Source organism: Salmo salar, chromosome ssa02 (assembly GCF_905237065.1).
Source record: "Salmo salar chromosome ssa02, Ssal_v3.1, whole genome shotgun sequence".
In the NCBI taxonomy this organism is placed as follows: Eukaryota; Metazoa; Chordata; class Actinopteri; order Salmoniformes; family Salmonidae; genus Salmo; species Salmo salar.
Window position 1 is genome coordinate 34,472,994 of NC_059443.1, and position 14,363 is coordinate 34,487,356.

Consider the following 14,363-nt stretch of genomic DNA (forward strand, 5'->3'; position numbering starts at 1 on the left):
AGGTATGGTGAAGTTCTTGGAGAATGAGCCTTGCACTGAGGTTCAGGATAAAGATGAGTCTGTGACAGTAGGAGTGAAGTTTTTGGAAAAAATGGACCCTTGCCTTTTGGCTGATCCATTTGTGGTTTCAGGGTGGGTGAAAACAGAGTTGGGTGCTGTGGAATCGGGAGGGGAACCAGAAGTGGTCTTGTGATAATTGTTTGTGTTTCTGCTGGTCAGAGGGAGAAGGTGCTCTGTGTTAAACGAATGGAGGCAAGAAATGTGAAATGTTTTGCTCTCAAGAAAAGGGCACCATTGAAAAGCGAGATTACTGGGGTAGCAGTAAATATAAAAGTTGACCAACTGAAGGAGAAGATTCCCGGTGTTTGTGATGCTAGACATTTGGTACAACACAGACAGGGTGGCGTGAGTGGTGAAAGAGAAGAGTCATTGTCTCTTCTTTTGAGTTTTTATGTTGAGTCTTTGCCCGACAAAGTGATGTTAGGATAGATAAGTTATCCTGTATGAGTTTTTGTGCCGAATACATTACGTTGTTACAGGTGTCAAGCTTATGGGCATGTGGGAGCAGCGTGTAGGAGGGTGGTTCCTAGATGTGAGAAGTGTGCAGAAGGGCATGAGACAAAGGAATGTGTAGCATTGGGGAAAGTAGTGGTATGTGTTAATTGTAGGTGTGCCCATGGGACTGGGGATCAGAAATGTCCTGTGCGAGAGAGGCAGGTTGAGGTTTCCAGTAGTGCAGAAAGTTGTCATATGCTGAGGCAGTGAAGAAAGTAGAGGAATATGGGTCAAGGGGGAGGGACTTTGAGAGGAGTGGTGTGAGTAGTAGATCTGTACCAGTACAGAGGGATAGGCCAACAAGTGATATATGTTTCAGTAAGATTGGATGTTTTGCCTTTATAGCAATGGTTATCAACTTTATTGCAGGTATGGAAAGTAAATCGCAGAAAATTGTGGTTGTGGTGGCAGCTGCAGTGAGGTATTTGGGTGTGCGAGACTTGACATCAGAGTTACAGGGTGTGATAAGTGGTGGTGTCCCATCCTTTCAGGTTGTTGGCCTGATGTAGGACTAAATATATTTAAATAGTGGAGTAGGGTGATTTTGGGGGGAGTGTAGTTTAAGATGGTAGGGTATTTGTTTATTTTATTGTTAATTTTTTCAAGCAAAGAATAAGGGAGTTGTACTCCAGTCTAGTGGGTGGCGGTAATGCAACATTTATTGGATGCCAACCGCCGTTAAACCTCATCGAAGAAGAAGTCGAAACGCTTTTCACATACTCAGATTGTCCCTCTCTTCGTGCAGTAGAAACTACGGTCGTGTACCATGCTACTTTTTCACAACAAACATTCGGAAAAAGAAATAGCTATGAATAGGGAATTGTTTTAAACATATTCTATTAATGCAGTTATATTGACGAAAGGGTACTTTGAGCTGTTGTGATTTGTCCTGGATAACGCAAAAAAATCGTGTCAACAATCTAACCAACTTCATAGCCTCCCTCGACAGTCTGCACTTCTACTGTAGCTAGCTAACGTTAAATGTACTTTCCTGGGAGTGTTAAGCTTTCATATATAAAGACATTGGTTAAGATATCTAGCTAGCTATTAATAAAGTAATTTATGTCAATCGATGTTAGTATTTATCTAGATAACTAGCAACTCACCAGAAGACATCCCAAAGATTCGTATGAGATACGTCTTCATCCATTCTCAAGATGTTTGCAGAACTCAACAGTATTCTCAATACTAGTCCCGACAGCTTCAAGCCGGTAACCCTAACCTCACCTCTAACCGTAACCAATTTAAACCCCTATGCCTAATCCTAACCTTTGTGGATTTATGTGTGTTCTCTGCAGGGAGAGTTTATTTTAGTGTCTGACAAACATACAGACGCGTCCTTCCTCATTCACCATTTCCTCTCCTTTTATTTACGAGGTGAGGATTTATGTGAGTGGACTGATGTCTAGTTGACTGATACTTGTCTGTAACACTGTGCCCTCTATTGATGTTGACTGTTGATTGTAGTGTTAGGTGAGAAACAATGAAAGACAGTAATGGAGGGAAGATATGGGGCTAAGTTGTGTACTATGATGCACTCTCATAAGTGGTAAAAATAAAATCTGTTGAGGCCAGACGTGCTCAGAATTTTTTGGTGTGATTTACAGCAGGCTGTAAGGTGTGTTTCCTGGGTCTTGTGCAGTCCTTCAGTCACTACAGTGCAATCAGTCAACGGTTGGTGAGTATACTTATCTTCCAAAACGCTGGGTTAAACTTTCCCCCAGCCACTCTTATACATACTGTGCAAGTAAATGTGTCTTTACAGTTGTGTATGATTTGCTGTTGCTTGGTGGAGATGTATTAACTACATTTTGTATGGGTTCTTTCACTGTGTTTCATGTTAATCAGGGTGTGAGTTTGACCCAGGCAAGGGAGAAAGGGCAGCTGGTGTTCTTAGAGGGACTAAAGGAATCCTTGGGGGTACTGCTTCAGGGGGAGGCCAGCAAAGGAACCCGGGCAGTGGACTTCCTCAGGTACCTGTCTGTAGCGTTGACTCTGATCAAGCCTACTCCTGGACTAAAAAGCATGTTCATTCAGTGCAGAAGCTCCATTGAGAGTGCTTTTTGGTCCTAGAATATCATAGACTTTATCTGGTTCTGGGAATCCAACCTGTATTGTTTGATACACTTGTACACCTTTTTTATGATGTAATCAAAGCAGTTAATGATAATATGAATCTGAAAATCTCTTCCTGCTTCATTTATCTCTCCCTCTATGTCCCCTTTCTTTCTTTGTCTCTCATCCCTTGCCCCCTCAATCCTTCTCCCTGTCTCTCTGTTCCCTTCCACCTCTCCACAGAGATCCCAGTTCTGGCCTGCGGGGTCTATATGATTTTGTGCGGGACAATGTAAGGGGGGCAGTGGGTGGAGGTGAGGAATGGGGTCCCCCTGTGCTCCTGGTGGATGACCTCAGTGTGGTCCTGAGTCTGGGGGTCAGTGTTGGGGCGGCGCTGGACTTCAGTCATTACTGCAGAGCCACTGTCTGCTCCGAGCTGCAGGTCAGATAATACAGTATACCACATTTTACATTTACATTTTAGTCATTTAGCGGATGCTCTTATCCAGAGCAATTTAGTTAGTGCATTCATTTTAAGATAGCTAGGTGGGACAACCACATTACACAGTCATAGTAAGTACATCTTTCCTCAAAGTAGAAAGGGTGGGGGGCTGCGGGATGATTTAAGATACTCTTTGAAGAGGTAGGGTTTTAATGTTTTCGGAAGATGGGAAGGGTCTCTGCTGTCATAGCTCTAGGGGGAAGCTGGTTCCACCATTGGGGTACCAGGACAGAGAAGAGCTTGGACTGGGCTCAGTGGGAGTTGCTCTCCCGTAGGGGTGAGAGGGCCAAGAGACCTGAGGAGGCAGAACGGAGTGCTCGGGTTGGGGTGTAGGGTTTGAGCATAGCCTGAAAGTAGAGATGGGCAGTTCCTCTTGCTGCTCCGTAGGCAAGTACCATGATTTTGTAGTGGATGCGAGCTTCGGCTGGAAGCTAGTGGAGTGTGCGGATGAGCGGTGTGACATGGGAGGCTCACGCTATCACAAGCTCGCTGTCTCTCCATCGTCTGACTCTGTTCAAATAATCACACACATTCCTCTATATCTACTATCCCTTTTCTTTTTGATCTGCAGGGCAGCATGGTGATGTTGGTGCGATGTGAGGCAGAAGAAGAAGAGGAGAGTGATGATGAAGGCTCAGAGCGGCTCCTAAGGGGCCTTATACACCAGTGCAGCCTCACACTCCAAGTACAGGGTCTTCCCACCGGCTACTGCAGGGACATCCACGGACAAGTCAGATGGATTACATTTTATATATATATATATGTGTGTGTGTGTGTGTGAGAGAGTGTAAAAAAAGAGAGAAAGAGATTGCGTGTTATATGCAGTAGAAGACTGGTAAACGCATTAAGCTGAACCGTACTGTGTGTGTGTTTCAGGTGGAAGTGTGCTGGCGGGGACAATGTGACAGGCAGCAGACCCAGAAAAAACTCTTCCAGTACAAGGTCCATGACAAGGGGGCTTCCTTTTTTGCCAGGGGGATGTCCAGTGCAGTCCTTTAAGCCCTCAATGGATCACTTCTGCCTCCCTTCCCAGTGTTGATCCCCATTCCCTCACCTCTCTGTCACATGGCTCTCTGGGCCGAACCATAGAGAATGATAGAGGCCTCTAGTGGCCAAAGGGCTATATTAGCATGGGAAGCTATTGGGCCGCCACCATTTTAAAGTAGTCAACCTCATGAAACTTCCAACTTCATTGGCTGATCCCTCTTGGTAACTCTGTTGGAATCATGTCCAACTGGGTCATCAGAAGGGATCAGTCAATTGTGAAGAAGAAAATGGACTACTTCAAAATGAAGATGCCTCAATGGAGCTGCGTATGCTGTCATATATGTAATGGCACAACTACAAAGATGGTCATGATCATGAAACAGGTTGGGATCAGTTTTGAACTGGAGATGTGGTATTGAATTGAACATTGGATTACTGCATTTGAACCAACCCGGCACATGCATTTGCAAAGCTGACATAGGAAGCCTGGGTGAAAAGGTCATTTCTCAAGTGACATGAGAACTGACCTGACTTGGTTGCACTTGTGTTATACAAAAAAATAAAAAATAAACGGCACATTTAAGACCAGTGTAAGAGTTTTTTTTTGGCCGTTGTTGGAGGTAACATACTGTGTGATTAACGGTTGTAAAACACGTTTTCGATAATATCCAGCGCGTGTCGCTATATCCTCATGGTTACCTGTCTTGGATAAAGTAAAGGGTGAGAGGTCGACAATTCACGCTGCTGCTGAAAATACACAGTGGTGACATGGTTCTGTTGATGCAGTCAGTTTTTCCAGTTAAGTTACTATAATAAGGAGGTTAAGACCGTACACGAATAGCTCCTGGATAGCAGGACCAGCACTCTCGACGAAGACACGAGAAAGTTATTCAGCCAGGCAAGTCAAGTGTAACGTAGTAGCTAGCTAACGTTAACTTTGGTAGCTAATTGACTCGATTAGCTAGCAAAGCGGCCCATAATATTTAAGCTAGCTAACGAAGTTAGACGGGTAGAACCTAGATTGGAGATATATTTTTTCGACCCAGGGTAGAACTTATCTGGGTTTGGCGGGGGGATGAACACGGGACTCGTTAAGTGTTTTTGGTGGTAGCAGCTAACGTTATAGCCAGCCAAGTTCGCTTAAATGTTAGCTATTGACAGACGATGTCACTGGACTTATTCGTAAAATCGCTAGCTAATGTGATTATCTAATTGCTAGCTGCCTGCCATACTATCAGTGTAAGGTCAACAACCCTACGTTGCTGGTGTTGGTTGGCATCAGATAGCAATGTGTTAGCAAGCATTTACCATATCTGCTAACAGTAGAAGTTAGCTAACCTTAGCATCATCCGTTAGCTAACGACGTTACGCATGATTCAAGCGTTGAAGCTGATTTTACGTTCCATTTGGCAGAATTATGGATTAACGTTGTTTTTGGTCGTCTCAGTTGTATATGATAATACGAAGGAAGTAAATATCGGCTAGGTAGTGGATTTCAAATTAAGTTACCCTGTATTCGCTAACGTTAGCTAGCTAAGTAGCACCTGTTAAAGCGAACGCTACTGGTGACTCGTTTGACAGCCGACAGCACGCCCTCGGGAGGCCTGTAAAGTTTCTTCTCATGGCAGAAAACTAACACTTTTTATTCACCCATCTAATTAATTGCCATTAATCTAAGCGTTAGGCAAACTTTTACACAATTGATTTGAATGAGATCACGTGTAGGGATATTTATTGTGTTGCATCACTATCACCACTACTGTGTGAACAGACGAGGGTGACAGTGTTTCTGAATTATGTTTTAGCAGTAGTACTAACTGTAATTGATACTTTTTTCTGTCTGGGGAATTTATATTGTTACAGAGCTGCGCCACACCAGTTGGTTAACGTTGACCAAATGCAATTTGATTGGTCAACAGCTACACATTAAGTAACTGTGTATTTGGACCTTTGTCACTAAAATTGCTTTGACATTTGAAAACGGTCTGTTTTGTAGGCCTGGCCCAAACTTGTGTGCTCTGTCACCTCTGGCTGCATCGCAAATGGCCCAAAAAGTACTTTTAGGGGCTAGTCAGCCCTCCCCCTGTTGAGGTGCCAACTTGTTAAGCACATTTGTATTCCTGAATTTATTTAGGCTTGCCATAGCAGTGGTTGAGTACTTATTGACTCAAGACATTTCAGCTTTTTTGAAATACATTTGTAAACATTTCAAAAAACATAATTCCACTTTGACATTATGGAGTATTGTGTGTGTGTGTAAGAACCTTTTTTCTCTCCAACTTTGTGCACACATTTGTTTACGTTCCTGTTAGTGAGCATTTTTTTCTTTGCCAAGATAATCCACCCACCTGACTGGTGTGGCATATCAATAAGATGATTAAACAGCATGATCATTACACAGGTGCAAATTGTGCTGGGGACAAAAGGCTACTCTAAAATGTGCACGTTTTGTCACACCATACAATGCCAAAGACGTCTCAAGTTTTGAGGGAGCGTGTAATTGGCATCCTGACTGCAGGAATGTCCATCAGAGCTGTTGCCAGAGAATTTAAAGTGAATTTATCTGCCGTAAGCACGAGAAGTTCTCTTTTAGAGAATTTGGCAGTACGTCCAACTGGCCTCAACCGCAGATGGCGTCGTGTGGGCGAGCGGTTTGCTGATGTCAACGTTGTGAACAGAGTGACCCATGGTGGAGATGGGGTTATGGTATGGGCAGGCATAAGTTACAGACAACAAACACAATTGCATTTTATTGATGTAGATTTGAATGCACAGAGATACTGTGACAATCCTGAGGCCCATTGTCGTGCCATTCATCCACTGCCATCGCCTCATGTTTCAGCATAATAATACTCGGCCCCCTGTCTCAAGGATCTGTAATCAATTCCTGGAAGCTGAAAATGTCCCAGTTCTTCTATGGCCTGCATACTTACCAGACATGTCACCCATTGAGCATGTTTGGGATGCTCTAGATCAAGGTGTACGAGTGTTCCAGTTCCTACCAATATCCAGCAACTTTGCACAGCCGTTGAAGAGGAGTGGTGTAACCGATGTGAAATGGCTAGTTAGTTAGCGGTGGTGCGCGCTAATAGCGTTTCAATCGGTGACGTCACTCGCTCTGAGACTTGAAGTAAGGTTTCCCCTTGCGTTGCAAGGGCCGCGGCTTTTGTGGCGCGATGGGTAACGATGCTTCGGTGGGTGTCAGTTGTTGATGTGTGCAAGGGTCCCTGGTTCGAGCCCGGGTTGGGGCGAAGAGAGGGACGGAACCTACACTGTTACAGTGGGACAACATTCAACAGGCCACAATCTACAGCCTGATCAACTCTATGCGACAGACAGAGATGTCGTGCTGCATGAGGCAAATGGTGGTCACACCAGATACTGACCAGTTTTCTGATCCACACCCTACTTTTTTTTTTTTTAAAGGTACACTATATATTCAAAAGTATGTGGACACCCCTTCAAATTAGTGGATTTGGCTATTTCAGCCACATCTGTTTGGTGAAGGAGGAATAATGGTCTGGGGTTGTTTTTCATGGTTTGGGCTAGGCTCCTTAGTTCCAGTAAAGGGAAATCTTAACACTACAGCATACAATGATGTTCTAAATAATTCTGTGCGTCCAACTTTGTGGCAAGTTTGGGGAAGGCCCTTTCCTGTTTCAGCATGACAATGCCCCCTTGCACAAAGCGAGGTCCATACAGAAATAGTTTGTTGAGATCGGTGTGGAAGAACTTGACTGGCCTGCACAGAGCCCTGACCTCCACCCCATCGAACACATTTGGGATGAATTGGAACGCCGACTCTGAGCCAGACCTAATTGCCCAATATCCGTGCCCGACCTCACTAATGCTCTTGTGGCTGAATGGGAGCAAGTCCATGCAGCAATGTTCCAACATCTAGTGGAAAGCCTTCCCAAAAGAGTGGAGGCTATTATAGCAGCAAAGGGGGGACCAACTCCATATTAATGCCCTCCATATTAATGCCCTGTTTGACGAGCAGGTGTCCACATACTTTGGTCATGTAGTGTTTCTGTGACCAACAGATGCATATCTGTATTTCCAGTCGTGAAATTCATAGATTAGAGTCTAATCATTTTATTTAAATGAGCTGTTTTCTTTATATGAACTATAACTTTGTAAAGTTGTTGAAATTGTTGCATTTATATTTTTGGTGTGTGTGTGTGTGTGTGTGTGTGTAAATCAAATCAAATTTATTTATATAGCCCTTCTTACATCAGCTGATATCTCAAAGTGCTGTACAGAAACCCAGCCTAAAACCCCAAACAGCAAGCAATGCAGGTGTAGAAGCACGTTGAAGTCGGAAGTTTACATTCACCTTAGCCAAATACATATAAACTCACTTTTTCAGAATTCCTAACCTTTTAATCCTAGTAAAAATTCCCTGGCTTAGGTCAGTTAGGATCACCACTTTATTTTAAGAATGTGAAATAATAGTAGAGAGAATAATTTATTTCAACTTTTATTTCTTTCATCACATTCCCAGTGGGTCAGAAGTTTACATACACTCAATTAGTATTTGGTAGCATTGCCTTTAAATTGCTTAACTTGGGTCAAATGTTTCAGGTAGCCTTCCACAAGCTTCCCACAATAAATTGGGTGAATTTTGGCCCATTTCTCCTGACAGAGCTGGTGTAACGGAGTCAGGTTTGTAGGCCTCCTTGCTCATACATGCTTTTTCAGCTCTGCCCACACATTTTCTATAGGATTGAGGTCAGAGCTTTGTGATGGCCACTCCAATACCTTGACTTTGTTGTTCTTAAGCCATTTTGCCACAACTTTGGAAGTATGCTTGGGGTCATTGTCCATTTGGAAGACCCATTTGCGACCAAGCTTTAACTTCCTGTCTGATGTCTTGAGATGTTGCTTCAATATATCCACATAATTTTCCTACCTCATGATGCCATCTATTTTGTGAAGTGCACCAGTCCCTCCTGCAGCAAAGCTCCCCCACAACATGATGCTGCCACCCCCGTGCTTCACGGTTGGGATGGTGTTCTTCGGCTTGCAAGCCTCCCCCTTTTTCCTCCAAACATAACGATGGTCATTATGGCCAAACAGTTCTATTTTTGTTTCATCAGACCAGAGGACATTTCTCTAAAAAGTACGATCTTTGTCCCAATGTGCAGTAGTCTGGCTTTTTTATGGCAGTTTTGGAGCAGTGGCTTCTTCTTTGCTGAGCGGCCTTTCAGGTTATGTCTATATAGGACTCGTTATACTTCGTGTGTGTGTATGAGGAGTGGGAGATATGGCTTTTTTCTTTGCAGCTCTGCCTGGAAGGTCAGCATCCCGGAGTCGCCTATTCAATGTTGACGTTGAGACTGGTGTTTTGCGGGTACTATTTAATGAAGCTGCCAGTCGAGGACTTGTGAGGCGTCTGTTTCTCAAACTAGACACTCTATTGTACCTGTCTTCTTGCTCATTTGTGCACCGGGGCCTCCCACTCCTCTTTCTATTCTGGTTTGAGCCAGTTTGCGCTGTTCTGTGAAGGGAGTAGTACACAGCGCTGTACTAGGTCTGACGTTTCTTGGCAATTACTCGCATGGAATAGTCTTCATTTCTCAGGCCTCTGTACGCCTATGTAGATATAAAATATCAGCAGTTTCCAGCTACAATAGTCATTTACAACTTTAACAATGTTTACACTGTGTTTCTGTTCAATTTTATGTTATTTTAATGGACAAAAAAAGTTTTCTTTAAAAAAATAAGGACATTTCTAAGTGACCCCAATATTTTGTGTATATGTGTGTATATATATGTATATGTGTGTATATGTGTGTATATATATATATATATATATATATATATATACTTATAACTTGGGGGTTGAAATAAAATCACCTGCCGGCCAAAAAAGTCAAATATAGACTTGACATTTTGTTCACTTTCACATTTTCAGACACACTTCTCCCATTCATTCACCTACTGTATGTTTCATGCACATTTACACCACACAGATCCACACATTCACATTGTATCCAGTTTTCTTTAAAAAAAAAAGCAGATATTTTATTCAACTCAGTATGTGCATGTTATTGAGTTTTTTTGCACAATACACAGGCCCACTGATTTTCCATTTAAATGTTCATTGTGTCTCATACGACGGGTCGCTCAACGTTTTTGGACCGGGTTTTTGCCATTTTCAATGATATAATAGTGGTTACTGATTGACTGGGCCAGTTTGCTCCCTGTGTGTTTGTAAATTGGTGTCTGTAAATGAGTTGTGTCGCAATAAAGCCTGCAGGCATTAGTCCCAGCTGACATTGACTCAAGAATGGTCTGTACAGTTATGGGGCATTAGAGTTGAGGAGCAAGTACTCAGTTCACTATGGGAGAAGGGAGCTGAAATACAATCTTGCTGCTCCTCAATGCAGCCTAAAATCCCTGCATTTATGGTGCTAATTGCCAGGAGTCTTAGCTTTTTTACGTTGGGTTTTAAGACCCCTTACACAGGTGTGGATCATGGCAATGGACTGTATAGGATCCAGCGATGCCTTCAAACTGGGGATTTTAGGAAGCATCGTTAGGAGGTAAGCATTTTATTTAGTTTATTTCAGGCACACTCTTCTTCAGAGTAGCATATGATGATATCTTAAGCCTAGTCTTGTGTAACTCTGTTACCAATTCCTCCATGAGCTAGCAAACATGTTTCTGAGAGAAGCGTGTCTGCACATTTTGTTGTAAAATGTAGTCTACCGGTACGCACCATTTCACTTACATTCATCTTATTTTAATTTCCTGGGAACTTGCAAGTAGAAAAACATGTCTACAGTACACACAGGCTACTATGTAAAGAAGAGGTTTATGGTTTTGGGAGGCATTTTTGTCCCTGACTTTTTCGCACATGTGCTTTTGGAACATAATGACATTCTCTGTTTTGTTTTCTGTATGAGTGGTTAGGCAGGTAGGCTACTGAAGGTAAACTGCTGCCCCCTCCCTGAGCTGGGCTACTGGAATCCATAGTGGCACATGTCTCGACTTGGCATCATAAAGTCTCTGGTATTGCTGGCTGGGTCAGTCGTTTTTTTGTCTTAAAATGCCTCGTGGTTTGAGGTATGCACTGACTCACTATCATGTGCAGATTGACTTGACTGCCTGCCTGATGTGTGTACAGAGTGTTACCTGTTAAGTCTGCCTCACCCGTGTAGCTGCAGGATGGAGAGACTAGGGGAAAAATAGGTAGAGAGGGTGGGGGCGTAGACCTGTGAGCCTCGTTGTGGCGTTTCCTATCCCGGATTAACTCACTGACGGAGATGTTGTTGAGCACCTGCCAACTCAGGCCTCGCTTTCCTTCACCACAACACCAGGGAAGGACTGAGGAGATGGACGCACAGGGCATAATGGGACCTACAGGCTAGATAGCAGGTCAATATGTAGAACAAAGTAGAAATGGGGTGAGTCAAGGCACTCGAGGTCTCTTTGATTAAATTCAACCCTCGGTGTGCTGCCTGCTGTGTTTACTGTATATAGAGTATTTCTAGTGGAAGATCAAGCCGCTCCAGAGGTAGGCTAAATTCCCCTAGGAATGTTTCCAGAGTTCTCAGGGGGTAGCGCTGAGCCAGTCGGTCACACTTTGGCTGTGGTGCCTGAAATAGGGCTCTGTTGTTTTAAGCCAAGGATCTCCGTGAAACCTTTTAAAATCCGGTGCTTTTGGGGGACAAAGGCCAAACCGGCACGAGAGAGCGTGAGAGGCAGCCAACCTCCCCCTGAACAGGTACTGGGACAGAAAGGCACCTTTTCCAATATCTATGGTGTTTCTGATGGGACAGGGAGTTAGAGGGCTTCTCTTTGGTTTCTGCAGTGTGTGGCCATACACGGGTTTGAGGTGTTTTGTGTCCAAAGCAACATGAACACTGGCTACATTCAGCAGCAACTGATTATGTGGTGAGTGCCGATTATCCTCCAGGGTTGAGGCCAATTCAAATTCAGGAAGTAAAATGAAATTCCAATTCAATAATAGAAAAAATACCTATGTTCATTGCTTTAATTCAAAGCTTTTTCCATTTATTAATTTTAAATTCAAATCACTTCCTGAATTGACTGCATTCAATTTGAATTGACCCCAACCCAGGTATCCTCTGAGTTTGTATTAACCCACACCTCTCGTCTCTGTGGTTCCCTAGGTCCCTGGATGCCCCGCGGCGCTCCGTCCTCGCCCGCCCACGCACGGCGCCCCCCGATGGCCGGCAGCTGACCCCGCCCCCCAGGATGACCGTGAGAGAGCGGCTGCGGGAGAAGATCTCGGCGGCGTTCTACCGCCACGGGCTGCTGTGCGCCTCCTATCCGGTGCCCATCATCCTCTTCACCTCCGCAAGTATCCTCGCCTGCTGGTACGTCTGAGGAAGGGGTGTGTGTATGGGGAGGGGTGTTCTGGGGATGGGCATCTTCAAGAGATGATGTGAGTTCTTCTACTGCTTTCTCTGAACACGTTCATTGTTGGTTTAAGGCAAGTTGTGAAAGGATAGTACCTATTTTTTTTCTCAACATGGGTGGAGGTGAGATGGTAGGTCAGGAGAAGTGGATGGATGAAAATAAAAACATAGGTAAACAACAGAGCTGGGAGAAAAAGGAGCAGACCCTGCAAAACCCAGTCAACTAAATGAAACGGCCATAGCCATACACATAAATCAGCACTCGGGAACAGAACACACACTTTTCCACCTCAGAGTTCCACATTAGAGGTCAACCCCGTCACAGATGAGAAGTCAGGACAGGATGGAACAAATACGTTACAGCATGGAACCATGGAGGCAGCAGTGCAGTGCCAAAAGCACGGCTGGCTGACGGCTGCACTGAGTGCAGGGAATTAAGGGGGTGGGAGCAGAGTTAAAAAGAGAGACACAGCAGAGGGCTGTGAGAAAGTGACCCCTGGAGAATAGGCCTATCTGTGTGTTCCTGGCCCTCCATCTGCCTCCCAGGAGGTGGGGGCTCCTGCTGCAAAACAAAAGCCCTTTGTGGCATTACAGTGACCTTAGAGAGGGAGAGCGAGCGAGCGGGAGAGAGGGTGTAGTGTCCTCAAAGAGAAATTTGTATCCCGTGGCCCCGGGCCTGACAGGCTGCCAAAGAACTAGGATGAAAGAGTGTTAAAGCACTAAGATATTGAGCAACACTATACCCTTCTCAGTGGGGTAGTCTGCTCTCGATGGGGTAATAAAATAACAATTGTAGATTTCCACTCACAAGGTCCGGATATTTATCGAACTAGGTGGCACATAGATTTTAACTGGCTATGGTTGACATCATCCAAATTTATACCTAACTTCATCCCTTTGCTACAGTATTGCCAGGCTGTCATCATTTCCGGTCGTGGTAAAGTGTACCCAGTGGCCTGACAGAGACAGACAAATGCAGCACTGTCACTCTGGCTGTTTGTCTTAGCCTCGTAGCTGTCCATGAATTTTGGAGGTGCCCTTGAACTTAATGGACTTGTTGGTTTTCTTTGTGTGCGTGTGGTTTTCTCATTTAAAATGAGTTTGTTTGCAGGGCAAATAGGCCCTAGAAAGTGGGCCTTTCTAGGAGAATGATTGAGTGAAGATGATGACAAACTGGGATAAAAGGTTGTAGTTACCTACTCATGCATTAGGGTGGAATTAGTGGGCATTAGTTACTCGTGTTTTACAAACAAGGTGTAAATAAGTGGATATGGTATTGGCATACATATTAAGCACTAAACCCCTTCTCATTAAGTGTGTGTGTGTGTTCATTCCTGTGTCTGTGTGTGGGGTGTGCAATTGTGCACGTGAGAGTGTATCAGTCTACTAAATCTTGTAAATCTCATTGTGTTACATAAGAGCCAACCTCTTCCTTTTTCTCTCTTACAGACATTCACACACTCAGGGATGCTTATATATACATACATGTGTTATTATACTGAACAACAATATAAATGCAACATGTAAAGTGTTGGTTTCATGTGCTAAAATAAAAGATCCCAGAAATTCTCTCAAATTTTGTGCACAAATTTGTTTACATCCCTGTTAGTGACCATTTCACCTTTGCCAAGATAATCCATCCACCTAACAGGTGTGGCATATCAGGAAGATAATTAGACAGCATGATCATTACACACGTGCACCTTGTGCTGGGGACAATAAAAAGCCACTCTAAAATGTGCAGTTTTTTCACACGACACAATACCACAGATGTTTCGAGGGAGTGTGCAATTAGCCCATATTCGGCTTCTTCACCTGTGGGATCGTCTGAGATCAGCCACCCGGACAGCTGATGAAACTGTGCACAACCAAAG

At 44.0% G+C, this 14,363-nt stretch overlaps 2 protein-coding genes across 8 annotated transcripts in view; both read left to right on the top strand.

The window, feature by feature from the left end:
* Nucleotides 1-1,271: 1,271 nt before the first annotated feature.
* Nucleotides 1,272-4,682, top strand: elp6 (elongator acetyltransferase complex subunit 6). 2 transcript variants are annotated; one of them, XM_014162768.2, is made up of 7 exons: nucleotides 1,272-1,766; nucleotides 1,854-1,932; nucleotides 2,166-2,233; nucleotides 2,404-2,528; nucleotides 2,854-3,052; nucleotides 3,684-3,842; nucleotides 3,989-4,682. In XM_014162768.2, the coding sequence occupies exons 1-7, from the start codon at nucleotides 1,713-1,715 to the stop codon at nucleotides 4,109-4,111; spliced, it is 807 nt and encodes a 268-aa protein (XP_014018243.1). In that variant the 5' UTR covers nucleotides 1,272-1,712; the 3' UTR covers nucleotides 4,112-4,682. The 2 variants fall into 2 exon arrangements, with proteins under 2 accessions (XP_014018243.1, XP_014018234.1); XM_014162759.2 differs by having other exon boundaries at nucleotides 1,274-1,766; nucleotides 2,163-2,233.
* Nucleotides 4,683-4,794: 112 nt separating this feature from the next.
* The window catches only part of LOC106581016 (sterol regulatory element-binding protein cleavage-activating protein), a 29,232-nt gene continuing 19,663 nt past the window's right edge, over nucleotides 4,795-14,363 (top strand). Inside the window, exons 1-3 of one of the 6 annotated variants that reach the window (XM_045702891.1) lie at nucleotides 10,691-11,831; nucleotides 11,919-12,001; nucleotides 12,241-12,447. In XM_045702891.1, the coding sequence (XP_045558847.1) occupies nucleotides 11,643-11,831; nucleotides 11,919-12,001; nucleotides 12,241-12,447 (479 nt within the window). In that variant the 5' untranslated portion in view covers nucleotides 10,691-11,642. Of the gene's footprint in view, nucleotides 4,998-10,206; nucleotides 10,648-10,690; nucleotides 11,832-11,918; nucleotides 12,002-12,240; nucleotides 12,448-14,363 lie in introns of those variants that run through there. The other 5 variants (XM_045702892.1, XM_014162694.2, XM_014162682.2 and 2 more) reach the window with 5 other exon arrangements.

Coding starts and splice junctions, on each gene's coding strand:
- elp6 (XM_014162759.2), top strand. CDS start 1,713: ATGTTTGCAGAACTCAACAGTATTCTCAATACTAGTCCCGACAGCTTC. Junction 1,933..2,162: donor CCTCTCCTTTTATTTACGAG/GTGAGGATTTAT, acceptor TGTGATTTACAG/CAGGCTGTAAGGTGTGTTTC. Junction 3,053..3,683: donor CTGTCTGCTCCGAGCTGCAG/GTCAGATAATAC, acceptor TTTGATCTGCAG/GGCAGCATGGTGATGTTGGT.